Below are 18,965 nucleotides of genomic sequence, written 5' to 3' on the forward strand. Positions count from 1 at the left end.
AGAATCTAGAAATAACCAATCCAGTTCAACTGGTTATAACTTTTCTGTTAAACATGTACATCTTTTCAGTTCACACAATGAATCGGTATATACGCATTTATTTATTGCCTTGATTTCTGATATCAAATTGCTAAAGAAGATGAAGCAAAATATTTACTAATTACAGCAGTATCTTTGAACACTGATATGGAAAATATTTTCAGATTTAAACAAATGTACGAAGGGTTGCCAACATTTGCTAATTGTACGAATTTTATTCCAGTCTGTAATAAATGTGTAGAGCGTTTTAACATTTATCAACTGTGTGAAACATTTAATATTTTTTTCTGCAGGGTTTACCAAATGAGTGAAAAGCAATGTCCATTTAATGAGAATAAACATATACATCTGCAACGCTAAAAATTCAACTCATAATGTTTCGTTCCGCATATGTCTGTAAATACTATGATAACATTCTTAAAAAGGCTGATTTTTTCACGCTTATTTAAATCTGAGCATGTTGTCGGCATATCAGTAGATCCAGCTGCTGCCAGCTTAAACCCATAGAAATAGCAAACTATAAATAGATGGACTGATTGATTGATTGATCAATTGGTTAGCTATAGATAGATATAGATATAGATATAGATATAGATATAGATATGTAATACTTGGGAAGACGAACAGTAGGTGGCGCAGAAGACATATTAAGTTACGGCGTAACATAAGAGAAGAAATTCTCAGAAGAACTTCCTGGGCGGGCCAAAGTTATGATCAATATAAGCCTGTGAATGCTTTTGTTTCTGCCCCTGTTGCGTGACCGATAGAAAGTTGAGGTGAGTACAGCAACAGAGTCTTGCTAAATTGAGTTTTATAATAATGGTGTTGTTTAATCTGTTATAATCTATTAGTAGATTCTCCAGAACGTGTTTATCTGCATACATCGCAAATGTCAGTTTATTGAAATGATTGTCACTCGTGGTTTGTATTATGGTGGAAATGTTGTGTTGATTTCACTGGCAGCGTCGTGCAGCTTGTTCAGAGTCAGGCGCCATTTTGAATATCAAAACAAAATTTCTGAGAAGGCGTACAGTTTTATGGCTTTACTTTGATGTGAATCTCAGGAGAGTTCTGCTTCTGCTGTGGGTTGACCACAGAGTCCAGGTGTTTGAGCAGTTGCATGCTATCTGAGCTATTACGAATATTTTCAGGAGCTAGCCTAACCAAGCTAGCTAATGTCTCTACTGCATCGCAGTTAGGTCGCCATTTTATGGTATGTTAGTAAGTCTCTCTTGAAAATAAAAGATCTTATTACTTATTACTCAAGTTAGATTTTTGGTTTTGCGCCTGAATCACAAAGATATACCAAAAGATCGGCCAAACGGTTTCTGAAGTTTGGGTTTTGCATGCAAGCGCTAGCCGAGTGGCTAATATTGTTCGCCAAGCAAGGTTAGCTGTGCAGACGTGTAAGTTAACCAACATGTCGAGCCCAATGGATTTGTGTACTGAGTCTTACTTCGCCGAAAAGAGATCCATTAGGTTATATTTTCTTGCATGCGTCTGTTTCATTCAGAAAAAGTGATATCGCTTCCTGTAATGCAGGATGGTGTCTCTCCCTTTTAGTCTAAACAGAGGTAAACATGGCGGAGGCAGACCGACCAGGGAAACTCTTCATCGGTGGCCTGAACACAGAAACTAACGAAAAGGCTCTCGAACAGTATTTCAGCAAATACGGCAGAATATCAGAAGGTAATAGTCGTTAACAGGGTTGTCGCTGAGTTTGAGAAATGGCCAGAGAAACGCTACATATGGTGTTGCCCCATTTATAGCCAAATGGCACGGCACGCAGGAATTATGACTAGTGTCCACATTAATTTGCGGTAGTTGCAAGTCCCCTTATTGAATAGGAAACTGAGTCACTTTAGGTGAGTGCTATGATGAAACTCTTGGATACTGATCGGCAATGTGCTGAAATTTCAAACCATTCCTCTAAGAAGTTCTGAGCTCACACAGATGAGAAACCTTAATGTAGACATGTTTTCATCAGAAGATTACACTAATCGTTTCCTTTTTCTTCTGTTTTGCTTGCTTTTCCTTCTCTCCTCAGTGCTGTTGATGAAAGATCGTGAAACAAATAAATCCAGAGGCTTTGCATTTGTTACTTTTGAGAATCCCGGTGATGCAAAAGATGCTGCTAGGGAAATGAATGGAAAGGTAAGTAAATGCTTCTAATCGGTACACGTAGAAGAGTCAGTTGTCACTTGTCTTAAGTTAATCCCATCTATATTAATATTGCTCTCCTCAGTCACTTGATGGAAAGCCCATCAAAGTAGAACAAGCCACTAAGCCACAGTTTGAGTCTACAGGCCGACGCGGCCCGCCCCCTTTGCATCCGCGTAGCCGCGGCCTGTCCAGAGGTGTACGAGGGTCCAGAGGAGCACCCAGCGGAATGCGGGGACCACCAAGCAGAGGTACCATTGATCTCCTCAGTTTTTCCTAATGGCACTGTTTTACTTGACGGCAATGATGACATTCTGTGACGTTGATCTCTTTGAGCTGATAATGTCCACAATTGTCCTCTAAGAAGTTCTGAGCTTACCTATTTGACATGTGCATTCAACTTGTCTGATGAATACTTTGATGACATAGATGTTGTAGAACCTTTTTTTAAAGGGATGTCATCCAGAGGCCCGCCGCCCCAGAAAAGAGGGCCACCGATCCGAAATGGAGGCCCACCACCCAAGAGATCAGCACCATCAGGGCCAATGGGCAGACGTAAGTTTGGAGTTTTCATATCTAATAAGAGCTTAATCACAGGCACTCGAAATTTCACTGTCCACTCAGATCTGAAGTTTATTCTGAATTGCAGCTCCTATGTCGAGGGACAGGGATCCATATGGCCCGCCTCCTCCCCGAAGAGAATCAATGATGTCGAGAAGAGATGACTATCCATCTCCGCGTGATGACCACTACAGTACAAAAGACAGGTCCGTGAAGTAATGTGCGCGTGTAATCGAGACCTTAAAGCAAATGGTCCCAGTTGCTCATCGTCTTTTCTCTCTTTTATCTAAAGCTACTCCAGTCGCGACTATATGAGTTCGCGGGACACAAGGGACTACGCCCCACCTCCACGGGATTATCCTTATCGCGAGTATCCAGCCCATTCCAGCTCTCGAGATGACTACGGCTCAGTGTCGCGAAGCTACAGGTAGATTCTTTTAACTTGTTTGTTAAAGGGGAGTTGGTGTGTGTCGGTGGTATCTCACGCTTTCCAACTTTGGTCACAGTGACCGTGACGGCTACGGCGGAGGACGGGAGCCCAGAGGGTACATGGAGCGGCCAAGTGCGGGGTCCTATAGAGACCCGTATGATGGTTACGGTAAGATGATGAATTCAGTGTTGTGGAGACAGAGTTAGGGCTCCGAACAAAATGCTCGATTGTGTTCCTTGGATCAGGCCACTTCATGAGAATAAGAGGGAGAAAGAGAGAGAGAGAGAAAAAAGGCAATGGAATCCTCAAAACAAATCCTCCGGCAAACTCACTGTTCTACAAAGTCAAAAATCATGCCCTCAAGGAACTCCCTGCAAGTTTTTTTTTTTTGTTTGTTTTATTTTTTTCCTGAGCCTCTTTAAAAAAAAAAAAAAAGTTCCAAACAACCAAGACATCAATTCAAATGCCCAAACTGCAATGTATCATCTGGAGTTCTAGAGGAAATGCAAAAGGGACTCTAAAGCAAAGGCACTTATCCAACAGTGGCACGCTGTAGCTCTCACACTGCGCTATCAACGGCCCCTTCGATCAGTTGTTCAATTAAGCTGGGATAAAGTATCACTCAATACCTGACCCTTTTTTAAAATTCATTCTTGTCTAATCTCTGGCCCATTTTGGAGAGGGGAAGGGAAAGGAACAGAGCTTGCAAACCCTGAAAGAGGCAGCAGTAAGCAGTCATTGTAGGGGAAATGGGCACATTACAAAAAAACGCAGTAACATGCAAGAGAAAAATGTATTAGTGAATTTTGCCAATTACCTGACCATTGACCCTGCAGGTAACTCACGCAGCGCCCCACCCTCAAGGGGCCCCCCACCATCCTACAGTGGGAGTGGCGGAAGCAGTCGTTATGACGACTATGGCGGCAGTTCCCGGGATGGATATGGCAGTCGCGACAGTTACCCCAGCAGTCGAAGCGATCCGTATCCCGCTAGCCGCGGTGAGCGACTTGGCAGGCAGGAGAGGGGGCCAGCACCCCCGCTAGAGAGAGGCTACCCTCCTCGCGAATACAGCAGCTCAAGCCGCGGGGCGCCCCGCGGCGGCAGTGGCCGCGGCGGCAGCCGGGCCGATAGAGGACTCGCCCGAAGCCGATACTGAGTTGGACTCGAAATTGTCAGTTCAAATGGTCAACTTTCATAGCAAAGCATTCTATTCGTTCAACAGAGGAGATGGAAAATCAAATAAATTGGATTTTTGGGTTTTTTTTGTTTTCTTTTTAAAACTCTATGGACTACACACTTCAGTTTTTTCGAGCTGTCCCCAATCTCCTGTCAAGTTTTGGACATTTTTTTTCTTTTAAGTGTACAGGTTCCAAGTCCCATTTCCCATTTAATGGTACTGTTGCCAAGTGAAGTGATGAGTGTTAGTTTTGTACAATAGTGATGTAACTCCTACACTGCCCTTGCATATGGCTTTCATTTACCAATAAAGTTTTTAATCAAAGCTCTTTCGCAACGCTGATGTTCAAAGGGGACCTAAAAATGAGTTCATGTAGATCCATCAGCTTATTTCACCAACCACGGTCAGCCCTCCCTCACCCCCCCCACCCCAAACCCCCCTTGAAAAAATGGTGAAGACAAGTGCATCTCTGTGCAAAGTGTGTGTGATTCTTGTAGACGGAATTGTTCAGTCTGTTTTGAGGACTAGGCCAATGTCACTTTTCCAAACTCTCTATCAGTATAGTGCTCCTCAGTGCAAACGGATCCCTCAGCGTAAAGTCTAAACTTTGATGGCTCGCAATGGCTCGACCAATCCAAAGACAACCAAAATGCAAGAAACATTTCTACACCACAGATAAAAAGTGTCAACGGATGGTAAGCAAAGAAAACCCTTTTTGTTTCTCGTCTAAAGTGAAGTTGACTGGCGTGAATTGCAGTCTCGGCTCAAGGTTAGTGTAACTGATTACTGATCAGGCGCCATCCCAGCCACTTCATCTTTTGCAAACGCAGGTGCTCCAGTGTTGAAGTGTTTTTTCCACACATCTTAGCAAAAACAGCAGCCCTGACTCTAAAGGGCAATAACTTCATTGTAATCTCTGGATCACTGTAGGGCTTAAAAGATTTGAGTTAATCACCCCAAGAGCACAAATTCAGACATGGAGAGTCAAGCTTTGGATTTTTACCAACTCAACACGTCCATCTTAAGTGACACAATTTCTTTCTTTTTTTTTTTTTGCCCCCACCACCACTTTGACTTGTACTTTAAGGATATTGAGATGAAAAGTGATCTTAGTTATCGAAAGTTTTTCTCAAGCCTCTCAAAGTGGACCCATTTTGAAATTGTAGTGAGGTTACCTTAACTTTTAAAAAAATCTCAAAAGCCTTTTACAAGCATGCTCATTCTAACAGTGGATACAACTTGGAATGAAACGACGCTCTGACATTCAAACCGAGGAAGTAACGGGAAGCGCTACCAAATTGAGCTATGGTGCATCTCTCCCCCACTTTTGCGCGAATCAAAATAATTTTATTTTTAATATTTCAATTTTAACCTGTTTTAAAAACTGTGTATTAACTTCTGTTATCTCATTGCAGGGTGAGGAATATAAGGGATGGAGCTATAGATGATGACGCCTCTTATCTGCTCAGCCAAGTGTTGGACTGATACATAGTGCCGCATGGATCAAATAGGTACTAAAGTCTTAAACTTAGCAGATTCAAAATTTCATCTCTACATTTAAGTATTAATTTTCATATCTCTCCCACTTTTTCCTGTGCAGGATCCAACAGAACCACAGGGAGTACCAGACTGAAGGGTCCTCGCCCGGCACTGACCCAGACTACACGAATGCATAAAATGTCCGGAGTTCACAATAAATACTGTCTTTGAAGGTTACAATAAATAGTTTGTTTCCATACATCATTGTCTTGGCGTTATTGGTCTGAAGGCTGGGGCTTCTTTGCATCATTTTGTGCTGCTGAGCTGTGTATGCCTTTTAAATGTATGTGTATATATAGATGTTCAAGGATGCGTGTAGCAGTGCACCCACAAGAAGTACTTTTTGGTGATATGACACCTATCCCAGTGTCGTAGAACACAAGACATGGGAAATAAACGTAACATGATATGCAGTTTTGCATAAAGTGGCCTGTGTGGGTTTTTTTTTTCACACGTGTAACATAGGCCCTACTTGCATTTCAAACACCGCTAATTCGTTAGACTAAATTCCTCATTCTAAGTGAACTGCTGGTTCAGCCTTCTAGCTGGTTTTAACTTCGTACCGAAAAGCAGAAGCTGTACGGATGTGGGTAGCATCTTGATACGAATCGTGTTACTTGCTACCCGCGGTACTGCATGGTTTGAAAAGACCGTTAATTTCAAACCATGAACCCGGAGGAGCAAACTGTAACGTGGCTAATATCATTAGGAGTGCTTAATTCGCCAAAGAAGAACATCGCTGATCCTGAGGAGTTTCTAAAAACATCATTAAGAGATGGGGTTGTCCTGTGCAAGCTTATGGAAAGGTTGCAACCTGGATCTGTCTCAAAGGTAAACAAACGCTGCTAGGAATAAAAAAAAGTAAATATATTCTCACCACACACTTCTTTAGTAGTCTACTATACTGTTGTTTTTCAAATTAGACCCCAGTTTGCATAATGAGTGGTCTTTTAGGTATGCTGGAGACGTCACATTTCTAGCCGGGTTAAGGTGATTGGATTTGATCTTACCATTTAATAAGTGTTATTAATGATTAGAAAATCCAGTCAGATAGTACAGACAACTGTGAATAATTTATCAACGTTTCTTGTAACATTAGGAGGTTATGATGTCCAAAATGTCCAACTATAATGCCAGAGATATTCACTTCCTGTTTTAGACAGAAAATGTGTTCCGCATTCTTCAAGAACAATTAAAAGCTTTTCCCTTTTAAAACTCTAACACCTGTTATTTAATAGTTACACAGAATTAAAGAGAACAGTGGGCTTTACGTTTATTTAATATTGAAATGCTCACAATTACATGCTCTGTGTTGCGTCTGCACGCTGTTCATGTTGAGTTTGTACTAGCCTAACCACAAGACCCGCTTTACACTGTAAGAACAGCAACATGTCAGGTCCGATGTTGTGTTTATTTTTGGCTGTGTGAGTAGAAGCCGTCTAAGCAAATAGAAAAAAGTAATGGGAATAATACTTTAATGTTGGCATGAGCTTCTGCTGCACACTTAAGGGGAAGACGCATTACTTTAAATACGGTTTTCAAAGCCATTTTCACAACTATTTATGCAGACTATTAATCATTTCAAAAGAGGTACCAGGATATTGTCAAAACTACATATAGACTTTTCATGTTGACATTTAAGTGTAAACATGGATCTTGTGCGCAAAAAAAAAAATCGAATATATATTATGAAGTATGGACGGTAGTTTAACCACTCTGAGAGAGCTGCAAAAAATCGGCTCTCAGGTGATCGTCACTTCCTTCACAAAATCGCTTTTCCTGGTGCGACAGGGCCCGTTAGAGAGACTGTAGATGCGGGTCGTGTACGCTTGAAGGGGAAGGACAGGGACAGAATCTAGAGTTACTTTAGTGTCGTTGCAGCACATTACGAAAATATGCAATATGATCAGCATCAGTGAAGAGAAATGGCGGGCTGTTAGACTGTGACAGTGTGCTGCTGAAGGTGATAGTCTGTCTTTTCGGGGGAAAATGCATTTGGTTCTGTAGTAATAATAAGACTTGAAGCCCCCCTACCGAAAGCACGACCGTATATGTATTTATTTATCTACTTAGCTTACCTGTTCGCTTTCTCGCTTTATTTAGTACTGTCAGGATCCGAGGACCGAAGCGGACTGCATTGCCAACATTCGGGAGTTTTTAAAAGGATGTACCTCCTTGAAGGTTGAGGTAAGTTGCCCTCTTGTTTTTCATGTAGGCGACGTGTCTGTTCCATCTCCTGTGTTTTCAGTGTTCACGTGTTATGTTTTGGATAGCTGAAAGAGCCACTAACAAGCGGTCTTATGATTGTGCTGTTTTTGTAGTCTACCGTTCATTTAGTATTTAGTGCATTAGCCTTTATCTTAAATACAGTTTGAAACCATGTTTTTCCACACATAACCACGGTGAACCTATGACTATGAAATCTAAAGTTTCATTTTAGGTGCAACTCTTCCCCTTACAATACCTGCTTTGTAAACCCAAAGTATCATGAGATATGAATTAGTTCAGTACCACTGCAGCATCCCTAATTTGATGACTAGTTGACTTCACTGTAGAAGTCTGTGTTTCATTTATAATCTGGACAAGTATAACCACTGAGGTGTACTAAAGCAGTCATTTTATGTTTGTTTTGTCCAGAATTAGTTATGCTTACCGAACAGATACTGATAAGCGTCCACTGGCTTGCTACTGAGTAGCTCTGAGATGCATTTGTGGTTCTGTACTGTGTCATATAATGGCAGTAAGAGTTTATTGCCACTAATATTAGTCAACATTTATTCTGCTGTATCTGGAGATGAAATGCCTTTCCTTAAAAACAAAAAAAATATTGTTTCGATGCTCACAATGGTCGATACCTCTTATTCCTCTCCCTCTCTCTCTCTCTGTACTGTCAACAGCGATATTCATATACCCAAAATGAAAACATTAATATCCAGTTTAAATGCCTGCAGATCATTTTTCCACAACTGTTTTGATATATTTCCTCAAGAGACTTCCTTCCCAAGAGTATGAGAACAGGAAAACATATAGGCTAGACGAATCTCAGTTAACTGCTATCAAGGATAAACTCAAAGAATTCCCTGTCTCTTTCCTGCAACGCCAAAGACATAAGCCTTCATGAGAATGAAGACACTTGAATTCATTGCTCATTTCCGTGAAATGGTCAGGTCTGTTCTCTCAAGGTCTGAGTGGGACAGAAGTAGCTCCACTGGAGTCCAGAGCAGGTTGAAAGCCGATGTACGAGACTTCCTAAACAAAACCCTGTCTTTTGGTGGCCACGCAGTAATCGAAAGTGGCATATGTGGCAGGTTTATGGCGTGTGTAGCCGGCTGGGGGGTGGTCGTGCGAGCACACCATGAAGTGACCGCAGGGAAGAACATACACACACATAGGTCGTATGGAAATAAACATCTGCGTTTTTTGTTGATCAAAGGGCGGGAGCGGATCTGGCCATGGATCTCGGCTCTAATGTAGCATGCAGCTGGAGGTCGTCATCTCTTTGAGTTTCTTCTTTCTTGTCTCTTGGGTCACGTGTGTTGATAGAAATGGCAGGATGTAGTTCAGATACTATCAAGACAGCCTTGGTGTCCATCTTATGTAAATGCAGCTTTTTTTTTTTTTTTTTTTGCAAGGATGTTATTCAGAATGGTTTGGTCATCAGAAAGAGCCTAATGCTTTGTTTTCAATTGTGGTCATGCTATTCTACTGTATCTCTCAAAAGTAATGTAAGAAACTGCTGAACCATGGTCTCATCCAGCAAAGATTATAAATAGGTTGGGGTTTTTTTTTTTGTTTTGTTTTTTTAACTTGGTCTTGCATCACATGAACGTAAATGGTAATTCAGTCAAGTAAGCGTGGTATACTGAAGTGGTTAAGCTCAAATGATTGGTTTATTTGGGTGGTTCGTGTTCCCATTTATTGCCCATTTTATTTCATTCCCCGTAATTTTGCGGCGATTCTGTTATTCATAGCAGCGAGGGCTTGGACAGCTTCTTTTAAAGGGTATCATCAGAGTTTTTTTGGCGTAATAACAGACCTTGCCCTGCCTGTGCTCTGGTCACTTTTAATTTTTTCGGGGCTGCTGTAAACTAAGGGCACAAAAAAAAAATAAAAAAATTGCACATGGTTCATGTGTCATGTGACTGGACAAAGAGGCCACTCATAAGAGACTTTCACTTCTGCTGCTGCATTAGGCTGTGAAGGGAAGCAGCCCAGCTATAGCCTCTCAACTGTTTTAGGCAAGTGCATTCATGACAGTTATGTGAAAGTTGTGATAACGGAAAGATTTACTGTATGTAGAAAATATTTTGAGTTTGTGTGTGTGTGTGTGTGTGTGTGTGTGTGTGTGTGTGGAGGAGGGGGGCTATGAATCATCATTTAAGACATTAGACATTCAAGTGCTTAAAGGTTCAACCAGCCAATTGCAGTTATATATATATATATATATATATATATTTTTTTTTTTTTAATGGTTTTCTTTCTGTGTCACCTTGACTTAGCATTTGTAAGGCATGGGGCAAATCTACCTGTGCTCCTCTCCTTGCTATGTAAAGCCTGCTTTTAAAATGTTTTATTTAAAATGTGAAACCTTACCCTCTGGAAGAAAGAGGACACTGGGTAGAGACAAGCAGCCAAGAGGCCTGTGCATCAAATGGTGAATGAATAGAGAACAATCAAACTCCTACTAACCAAGTGACTGGCCTGCATCTTGATATGTGGGTCATTGTGAACAATGCCCCTTTACCTCTGTCGTGTTTTATTTAGTCACAATAAACTGTTCTTGTTCTTGCAAGAGATAAAAATATCTGTCCATTATCAAGGAGGGAGTGCTTGTACTTTTCCGTCTTATGACAGAAAAGCAGGCACCCTGTTTATTTTGACCCACTTTTTGACTGTCAGCTGTCCTCATGTCTGACTTTTGTTGTTTTTGTTTTTGTCCAGGGCTTTGAACCAGAGAACTTGTACACTGGAGAGAATTTTGGCAAAGTTCTGTCCACTCTGCTGGCAGTAAACAACGCAACCCAAGGTAATCCTGTGTTCTCTCAGCTCCTCCGGATGGTAAATAATAACAACATGACTATGTGTCTGATGGTGAAAGTGACTCTTGTGTAAGTGAAATGTGTAATTCAGCAGTACTGCTGATGCTTGCTGTCTCCCTCCAAAGTTGTTTAAAAAAAATAAATAAATAATTGGCGCATTTTTAATTTCTCTCCCACTGCCGGTAGCTAGAGGTTCTGTTATGGAGTTTTGCAGAGTAAGCCATTTTGCAGTAACTTGTTAAGAGCACGCAGGTCTCAAACAGTAGCAGACAGTTTTAGTGAAGTAGGATAAAGTGCCAGCAAGAGCATTTAAGTGAGCCTCATCTGTACTGTCGGTATAAGTAAATGATGTTTTAACTTCCCATATCAATTATGAACAAATTGCCCTGTTCAGACACTGTTGCTAATTCACTGTTGTGCTCCCATAGCTTTCAATCAGTTACAGCACTGAACCATATCAGATTTTCTTTTTATTCTTCCAGACGTGCTGCTGTGAGGATTTTGATGATGGCGCTGTGAATTTATTTCCTTATTTCCATGCTGTTAAATTTTGTTTTGTTGTTTGTTTGGCCTGGATGCTAATTTGTGCTTTGACCATACGCTTCACTAAAAAAAAAAAAAACTACTGTTAAATCCTTTGTTTGTTAGGTTTACATTAGACAGCGAAAACTAAAATCAGCAGAAAGAGTGTGTATGTCTACTATTCCAATGTTTTCACCTCTGATTTTATTTAAGTCGACTGAATTAAAAGATGGAAAAGGTGGATAATCACCTTATTTGGTATGTCATGCAGAACACCTGCTACTTGTAATTTTGGAAGTTGTTCTGGGCATGAGTCGACATGGAAGCTTGCGTGTTTAAACTGGAAAAGCCCTGCGGCGATAACTCGACAAAAATAAGATAATTCGTTGAGGGTTAGATAACCCCAACCACAATAACATCAGGAAACTAAGTTATGTGGCTGTCTTCAGTGTGGAAAAAGAACAATCCTATATTCTATTTGTGTTCATCTGTCAGATTTTTAGCAGAGCCTTGTGTCTTATGTCTCCACGTTCTAGTGGCTGTTTGTCAGGGACAGTTGCTTACTGAGGGGCTTGTCTAGGCAGCTGATTACATCTGGAAAAGCATGCGGAATCCCTGAAGCCTCTTCACTCCTTATTGGCTACATTGTTTTGGTCGGGTCAAACATTTGTCTTTTCCCCTCCCTCACGTCACATGTCGAGAAGGGAATGTTCCTGTCTTGGGAAGACTAAACAAGTCTCACTCACGGTTCTGCCACTTGCAGCAGTCAGGGGGTGATCTTTAAAACAATCCACTGCAGTAGTACTCTTCCAGCTCACCAGCTAAAGCAAAGTGCTCTTGTATTAAGTAATGGGATATCAAGTGAATCCCGATTACCTCACGGTCTTCATCAAAACAGATACAAAGAGCTTTCCTTGCGCTTAAATTAGGCAAGATTAGAGACAGGACCCTTTGTAAAAAAGCATTTGATTTAGCCTCAGACTTAATTAAAATCTGACTTGTCGTTGTCCATATGTTGTTTCGGAATACATTCAGCCTCTCTATAAATTGTAAGAGGTACTAGATGTTGGAAAGGAGATGTATGGAAGGAGATTCCTTCCTAATGTGGTCTGAACTTTGTTTGATGTGTTTGTTGTTTTGGGTTTAGAACAGTCAGAGCATCTTTGCATTAGCATTCAGACGTCGTGGGTGTCCGGAAAAGTCCAGTGTGAAATGGAGCAATCAAGCCGAGTTCCGATTGTGTTGATTGGCCAGACAGAGGGTTCTTGCTGTGTGAGACAGTGTAGAGCCCTGGAGGCAGCACTGTCCTGCAGAGTGGAGTTCTGTCAGATCGCAGAGCTAAACGCCAGATTGCATGCGCGCTCTTAACAAGAGTCAGAGCAAAAAAAAAAAAAAGGAAGGAAAAAAAAAAAAAACCCAAGCACAGACTTCGCATTGAATTGTGTTCACTTACATTGAAGGCCTCGTCCATGTCGCTCTCCGTTTTCTTTTCCCCGTGGCGTTTTTAATAGCACCATGTAGCTAGTTATCAACCTATATTTTTCCAGCACCTTTTCTAGGGCATTCATGCTGAGAGCCTTATTAGACTGAGCTTACTGTTGCCACTGTAACCTCACTAACAAGGCAGAGAAGAATGACCAATCAGAAAGTGTGGAATGGTGGAATGAGTCTGGAATTATTGGGCATGTAGAGGAGAAATGAGGTGACTGGAACATCTGTGATGATCTCTGCAGACTGTCCCATTGCTCCCGCAGCGTAATGGACCGTGACAAAATGCTTAGCACTCAACCGAACTGGAAGCAATCTGCATCATCACGACCTCAACACCCTATCTGATGGTTTAGCTTCAAAAGTTAAGCAGTTGACTCACCAGGCTATTAAAAAAATAGTAATAATAATAAGATTCTTTCAGAATCTAGATGGAGGGAATTATATCTCATCTCATATACTTAATAAAATAAAAAAAGGAACCTTTGTGTGAACTTTATGTTTCATTTTTCTGTTCTGTTTTTTTTGTTGTTGTTTTCATTTTTTTTTTCTATTCTTCTACTAACAGAAGTTCATTTGTCTCACAGATCGTATTTCCGAGAGGTCATGTTCGCAGTCCAGCGCCTCTGCACCTAGCCAGTCCGCCTCCTCACAGACGCAGTCCAACCTAAAGTCCAGTAGGTCTCTGCGGAGACAATCTAAACCAGCAGTGGTAGGTGCTTAACCTGTTCCAGTGCCGATCAGTAAATGTTAAAATGCTTTATATGTTCTGGAGATCTCTGATTGTGGCCATGCCTCACACTATGTTTTGGCCTATGACTGGAAACCCATCAGTCTCACAAGAAACAGGGTGGAGTCAAAACGTCACGTGATTTTTTTTATCTGCGTTCGGAGAGCGTTCACGCTCTGTGCTTGCTGCGTCCAGGAGATGTCAGAGAATGGTGGCGGGGGCCAGCTGGTCGTGAAGGCGCGCTTTAACTTCAAGCAGAATAATGAGGACGAGCTGTCCTTCAGCAAAGGGGAGCTCATCCACGTCACCCGACAGGAGGAGGGCGGCTGGTGGGAGGGGACGCTCAACGGCAAAACCGGCTGGTTCCCCAGCAACTACGTCCGCGAGGTCAAACCCTGTGGTGAGTCCCACGGGGAAAACATGCAGCACGTGTTTTCATGTCATGCTAATGGCTTTAGTATCGATGCGGTAAAGGCTGACAGTGACGGCTTGATTGATTTTCATTGCACTGTGCTGTATTCTAATGCACAGAAAGCACATGTTCTATAAGTCATAGAGTCACATTGTTATCTGTCTATTATGTCTATGCTGAATGTTTCTGTGCGTTACATATCTAAGTGTTACACACACGACCTCCAGCAAGAGAAGCTTGTGTTCATGTATAAATGACAATTGAAATTAATTGAATTGAACTGTGTCTCTACATAGCAACATTCTCACTTGAATATTTTGACTCTTCTAATGTCCAGACAAACCCATCTCTCCAAAAGCTGTGAAAGGGTTTGATGTTCCCCAGCTGACCAAAAACTACTACAGCGTGGTGAGTTTTCTCAACTAAATCGGTAAAATGACAGGTAAAAGAGCTCAATGTTTATATAAGCGTGAGGCCGGCGATTGGCCCGACTAACTGTTTGCTCAGTGACGTCTTGGTCCGTGTATCAGGTGGTGCAGGATGTCCTGGAGCATGAGCGAGAGTTTGTGAAGGAACTGCAGACTGTGTTAACCACCTACCTGCGCCCCCTACAGGCCAGCGATAAGTAAGAAACAGCTGAATGTGTCACATTATTACACTAGCGATGGTTTAATGGTTGGTCACTCTCCACTGTGAACGTTGATGCACCTAGCACTATGCTTATATGACTCTTCTGCTGTCATTGTTCAGGCTTTCAAGTACAGACAGTGCGACTCTGATTGCCAACTTGGAAGATATACTCACTTTTCAGCAAGGCCTTTGCGTGGCGTTGGAGGAGTGCACCAAGTAAGCGTTTTCTCTCTCTGTACCTTCAAATGCAGAGGATGTGGGTCAGGGTTGTGTGAGTGAGCAGCAGAGCACCATCTGGTGGTGATAGTTCGAAATGAGTCTGTGTGAGTCTTGTATTCTAAAAACATCAGAATTTTGGATGGACGCCCATTCACCATTCATATTTTCTTAAAACTAAATCATGAACAAAAAAATGTTTTAGAGTAAAACAAGTACAGTGTAATGAACTGCTAATGATGGATACATAAAGCTTACTCATAATCGATCCTCCTCCTTGTGTGTGTGTGTGTACGCGTGTGTGTGTGTGCGTGCGTGCACACACGTGTGTACGCATGTGTGTGTAAACGCTTTTGTGTGTGTGTTTTTTTTTCCTCAGAATGCCAGAAGGCCAGCAACGTATTGGTGGCTGTTACCTGAACCTTATGTGCCAGATCAGAATGCTGTACTTGTCCTATTGTTCCAGCCATCCCTCAGCGGTGTCCGTTCTCACTGATCACAGGTCAGTTTGCTGCTGAATTATACACGCTCCTCACAAGCCTTAGCAGGGGGGGAGCTCCAGGAAGTCTGAAGTGGAGAGTGTAACAAGAGAATTGAGTTATTTGGTCCGGAGAGTTAAGTCAAGATAGTCAATTTGGCAGAGTGCCCAGGGCTCTCAGAACTAGCTTTAAAATAGCCGGGTTTCTCCCTTAAGTTGGTCTTAATGATTTAGCTTTAGTAAAGGCACTAAGAGCCGCCAGCAGATGTCAGGCGTTCCCTCTATGTGAAACAGTGGAGATGAGTGGCACAATGGGCCTGAAGCCTTTTGCGGCCTGCACTTGTAAAAGATCAGTCAGCATGGGCTCCCTCTTTTTTTTTTTTTTTTTTCTTTTTTTTTTTGGGTGACATTTAAATCTGAAATTCACTGGTACTTTTGTGACACACACTCTGCCATTTTTGACACACATCCTGTATGGGTTTGTTTTTTCTTTTTTAATGTTGGAGCCAACATGGGGATCTTTTTTTTTTTCTCATTTTCGCCCTCCTCTCAGAGTACCGTGTAGAGTGAGTAATGAAGTATCTCAGAGGAGCAAAGACAAAAAAGGCATGTATCTCTCAAACAGGAAGCCCTCTCTTACCCCAACAGGATATCTATAGTTGTGGTTGTGCTGATCGAGGCAGAAGGTGCACTTTTGATTTTCACTGTGTGCTCTGTTGCATCTTGCCTTGCAACATTTTGCAACCTTTTTTTTTCTTTTTCTTTTTTTTTCTTTTTCTTTTTTTTCTGTTTTGGTTTGTTTTCACAGTTTGTCAGTTTCGGTGTTATCTGAAGTTTTGTACTAAATCTAGTCCTGAATCATGTTTATTTTGGTTGATTCATTTAATCACCGTCTAGCATTTCATGATGCATAGGGCTTTCACTCTTTAGTCGAGTCAAAGCCATAGCGTTTAGTGTCGTATGCAATTAGAAACACGTTCCCTGTGCAATGAAATTCTTACTTTGCTTTCCACTCTCTGAATGCCATTTATCAAATAGCTTAAGTATAAGAAGTACTGACAAAGGAAAATAATAAAAATGTATGTAAAGAATATCTAAGGATGTAGAGAGAAAAGAAATATTTAAGAAATATTTAAGGGACGCTATGTACGATATACAGAGAAGTATTGGTGACAAGTGTCTGTGCCTTCACACTTTTACCATTGCCTTCTTTTGTGATCACTACAGCAAGGCTCACGGGTACATTTAAATGCCATGTGCTGGATGTGATTAACAAGAGAAAAATCGTGTCATTAAAATCGGCATCCTTCACGTAAATGTAGAATTTAGCTTATAACCTGTTTATTAATGTTTAATGATCCAGCCGTTTAATCAGTGGTCACTTAATTCGGTTAAACGAATTAAAAATCTCATAGGCTCTCATAGCCCGTGCTGAAAAAGTCCACATTTTGTGTTAAAAGGGCAGATGGAAATGGCTTATATTAAGTGTGTGTGAGGCTGATGTACTAGCGTGAGCTGTTGATGGCTCATGTGTAACATGTTGCTCTATGTGACAGTGAGGAGTTGGATAAGTTTATGGAGAACCAAGGGGCTAGTGCTCCAGGGATCCTAACTCTGACCACGAGTCTGAGCAAGCCCTTCATGCGCCTGGACAAATACCCCACCCTGCTGCAGGAGCTGGAGAGACACGTGGAGGTAAAGGCCGACCTCCATGAGATGAGGAGACAGATTTCTCATTCCAAACGCCCTTCGATGTCAGAATGACTCTTTACATAACTTACGGCTGCCTGTCTTATATTCCTCTTTTGTCAGCTCGGCTACGAATGTGTTGTTAGGAAATGAAATGTCGTTTTTTTTGTTTGTTCTTGTTTCTTAATTGTTTTTCTCAGGAAGCACACCCAGACTACTGTGACATCCTAAAGGCAACAGGTGCATTTAAGAGTCTCGTGGTACGTGCTTATCCTTTTCATTTTTACCAGCATGTGGAGCTTGTTACTGTAGCCAGTGGGTTGTTACCCAGCACTACATGACCAGATGACCAGCTCTATCATTTCAATAGTCTGTGGGTCTGTGAGATAAATATATACACACACACACACACACTATATCTATCTATCTATCTATCTATCTATCTATATCTATATATATAGATATAGATATAGATATAGATATATATATATATATATATATATATATATAGATAGATAGATAGATAGATAGATATATCTACACATACATACACACACACACATACACATACACATACACATACATATGTATACATTAGGGGTGGAGCTGAATCTGAATACAATATTCGGCAAAGCACAAATAGTGGATTTTTACGAATATTCGCTTCATACAAATATTTAAAAAATTCGGGAAGAAAGAAACCCCATGTCAAATAGTTGGTGTTCCTCGTTACGACTGAGTATTAGGGCCACACCGAGGAAAAAAAATCTTGAGATTTCAAGAATAAGGTCGTAATGTTACGAGAATGAAGTCGTAATTTCAGAAGAGGATCAGAAGAGCAACCCTCTGCTGATGTGCCCCTGGTGTGGCCAGAAGATTAAGAATTTCGTTATTCGTGAAACCTATACTAAACCGTAACGTCGCAAGATGTTCCACGTTCCTCGTTTTAACGCAGGAGGTAGGCCTCTCCTCTGATATCTAAAATAACACGTAGCCTAAAATGACAACTTTATTCTCGTAACATTATGACCTTTTCACTCAAAATTATGACTTTATTCTCGTAATATTATGACTTTTTTTTCTTGTAAAATTACGTCTTTATTCTCGTGGCGATTTCCTCCAAGTCCGTGTGGTTCTTTCTATGGAACAGACGCAGTTTCTTGCACAATCTTTTTCACAGTCCTGATACTTATGATAATGTGGCGCTGATTCACCAAAAGATTAAGTATTTTGTCATTTGTGAAACCTATACTAAAGTTTAACTTCACAAGAAGCTGCACGTAGGAGATTAGCCTATGTTAGCTCTGGCAGTGTTGTCACTAGCTTGTTCACCTACACGCTGTGCTCATTGCTCAGTCAGCCTGTGTGTGTCACACGGTTGTGTCCTCAAATTAGGGCAGGTGATGGCAGGGTTCACAATGTGCACATAGGCATTTTATTAGTTTAGAATTTAGTTCTTTGGCTTGAGTGTGGTTTGGGAACTTTATGTTAGTTTTAAAATGATTTTCTTTTCAATGATGTTTATGGTTATACACGTTTATTGCTGGGTTTATGAAAACCATAAACCAATATTATCATACATTTAAGTGTTCATAATTATTGTAATAGTTTACTGAAGAACACTTATATTAACGCCTTAATATCCTAAAATTAGAAGTGTAATAAAAACAAAAACAGGATTGTTATGCCTGTTTTCACTTTTATTTGAATAGAAATACAAATACAAATAATTTTGCTGCCTCAACAAATACAGATACAAATACAAATTCTGAGCTCTCTGCGCATCCCTAGTATACATATATACATTACAAATACACACATACATTATTTACGTTTTTGTTTGTTTGTTTTTTAA

General features: G+C 41.0%; 2 protein-coding genes and 2 non-coding genes across 5 annotated transcripts in view; all 4 read left to right on the top strand.

The window, feature by feature from the left end:
• The first annotated feature begins 794 nt into the window (after positions 1 to 794).
• rbmx (RNA binding motif protein X-linked) lies at positions 795 to 6,107 on the top strand. The gene is made up of 10 exons (XM_030764788.1): positions 795 to 815; positions 1,603 to 1,728; positions 2,087 to 2,193; positions 2,285 to 2,450; positions 2,638 to 2,754; positions 2,849 to 2,966; positions 3,053 to 3,187; positions 3,267 to 3,358; positions 4,027 to 5,878; positions 5,968 to 6,107. The coding sequence occupies exons 2-9, from the start codon at positions 1,620 to 1,622 to the stop codon at positions 4,344 to 4,346; spliced, it is 1,164 nt and encodes a 387-aa protein (XP_030620648.1). The 5' UTR covers positions 795 to 815; positions 1,603 to 1,619; the 3' UTR covers positions 4,347 to 5,878; positions 5,968 to 6,107.
• LOC115806237 (small nucleolar RNA SNORD61) lies at positions 1,911 to 1,986 on the top strand. Its single transcript, XR_004025139.1, has one exon. It is a non-coding gene; the product is annotated as a small nucleolar RNA SNORD61 (small nucleolar RNA).
• LOC115806236 (small nucleolar RNA SNORD61) lies at positions 2,500 to 2,576 on the top strand. The gene has a single exon (XR_004025138.1). It is a non-coding gene; the product is annotated as a small nucleolar RNA SNORD61 (small nucleolar RNA).
• Positions 6,108 to 6,572: 465 nt separating the features above from the next.
• Positions 6,573 to 18,965, top strand: part of arhgef6 (Rac/Cdc42 guanine nucleotide exchange factor (GEF) 6) — a 23,069-nt gene continuing 10,676 nt past the window's right edge. The window contains exons 1-11 of one of the 2 annotated variants that reach the window (XM_030794412.1): positions 6,573 to 6,737; positions 8,010 to 8,093; positions 10,848 to 10,932; positions 13,543 to 13,667; positions 13,881 to 14,085; positions 14,435 to 14,505; positions 14,628 to 14,722; positions 14,848 to 14,943; positions 15,323 to 15,445; positions 16,978 to 17,116; positions 17,311 to 17,370. In XM_030794412.1, the coding sequence (XP_030650272.1) occupies positions 6,573 to 6,737; positions 8,010 to 8,093; positions 10,848 to 10,932; positions 13,543 to 13,667; positions 13,881 to 14,085; positions 14,435 to 14,505; positions 14,628 to 14,722; positions 14,848 to 14,943; positions 15,323 to 15,445; positions 16,978 to 17,116; positions 17,311 to 17,370 (1,248 nt within the window). The remainder of the gene's footprint in view (positions 6,738 to 8,009; positions 8,094 to 10,847; positions 10,933 to 13,542; positions 13,668 to 13,880; positions 14,086 to 14,434; positions 14,506 to 14,627; positions 14,723 to 14,847; positions 14,944 to 15,322; positions 15,446 to 16,977; positions 17,117 to 17,310; positions 17,371 to 18,965) is intronic. The other variant, XM_030794413.1, reaches the window with a different exon arrangement.

The sequence above is a fragment of the Chanos chanos genome, chromosome 2 (assembly GCF_902362185.1).
Source record: "Chanos chanos chromosome 2, fChaCha1.1, whole genome shotgun sequence".
Taxonomy (NCBI): Eukaryota; Metazoa; Chordata; class Actinopteri; order Gonorynchiformes; family Chanidae; genus Chanos; species Chanos chanos.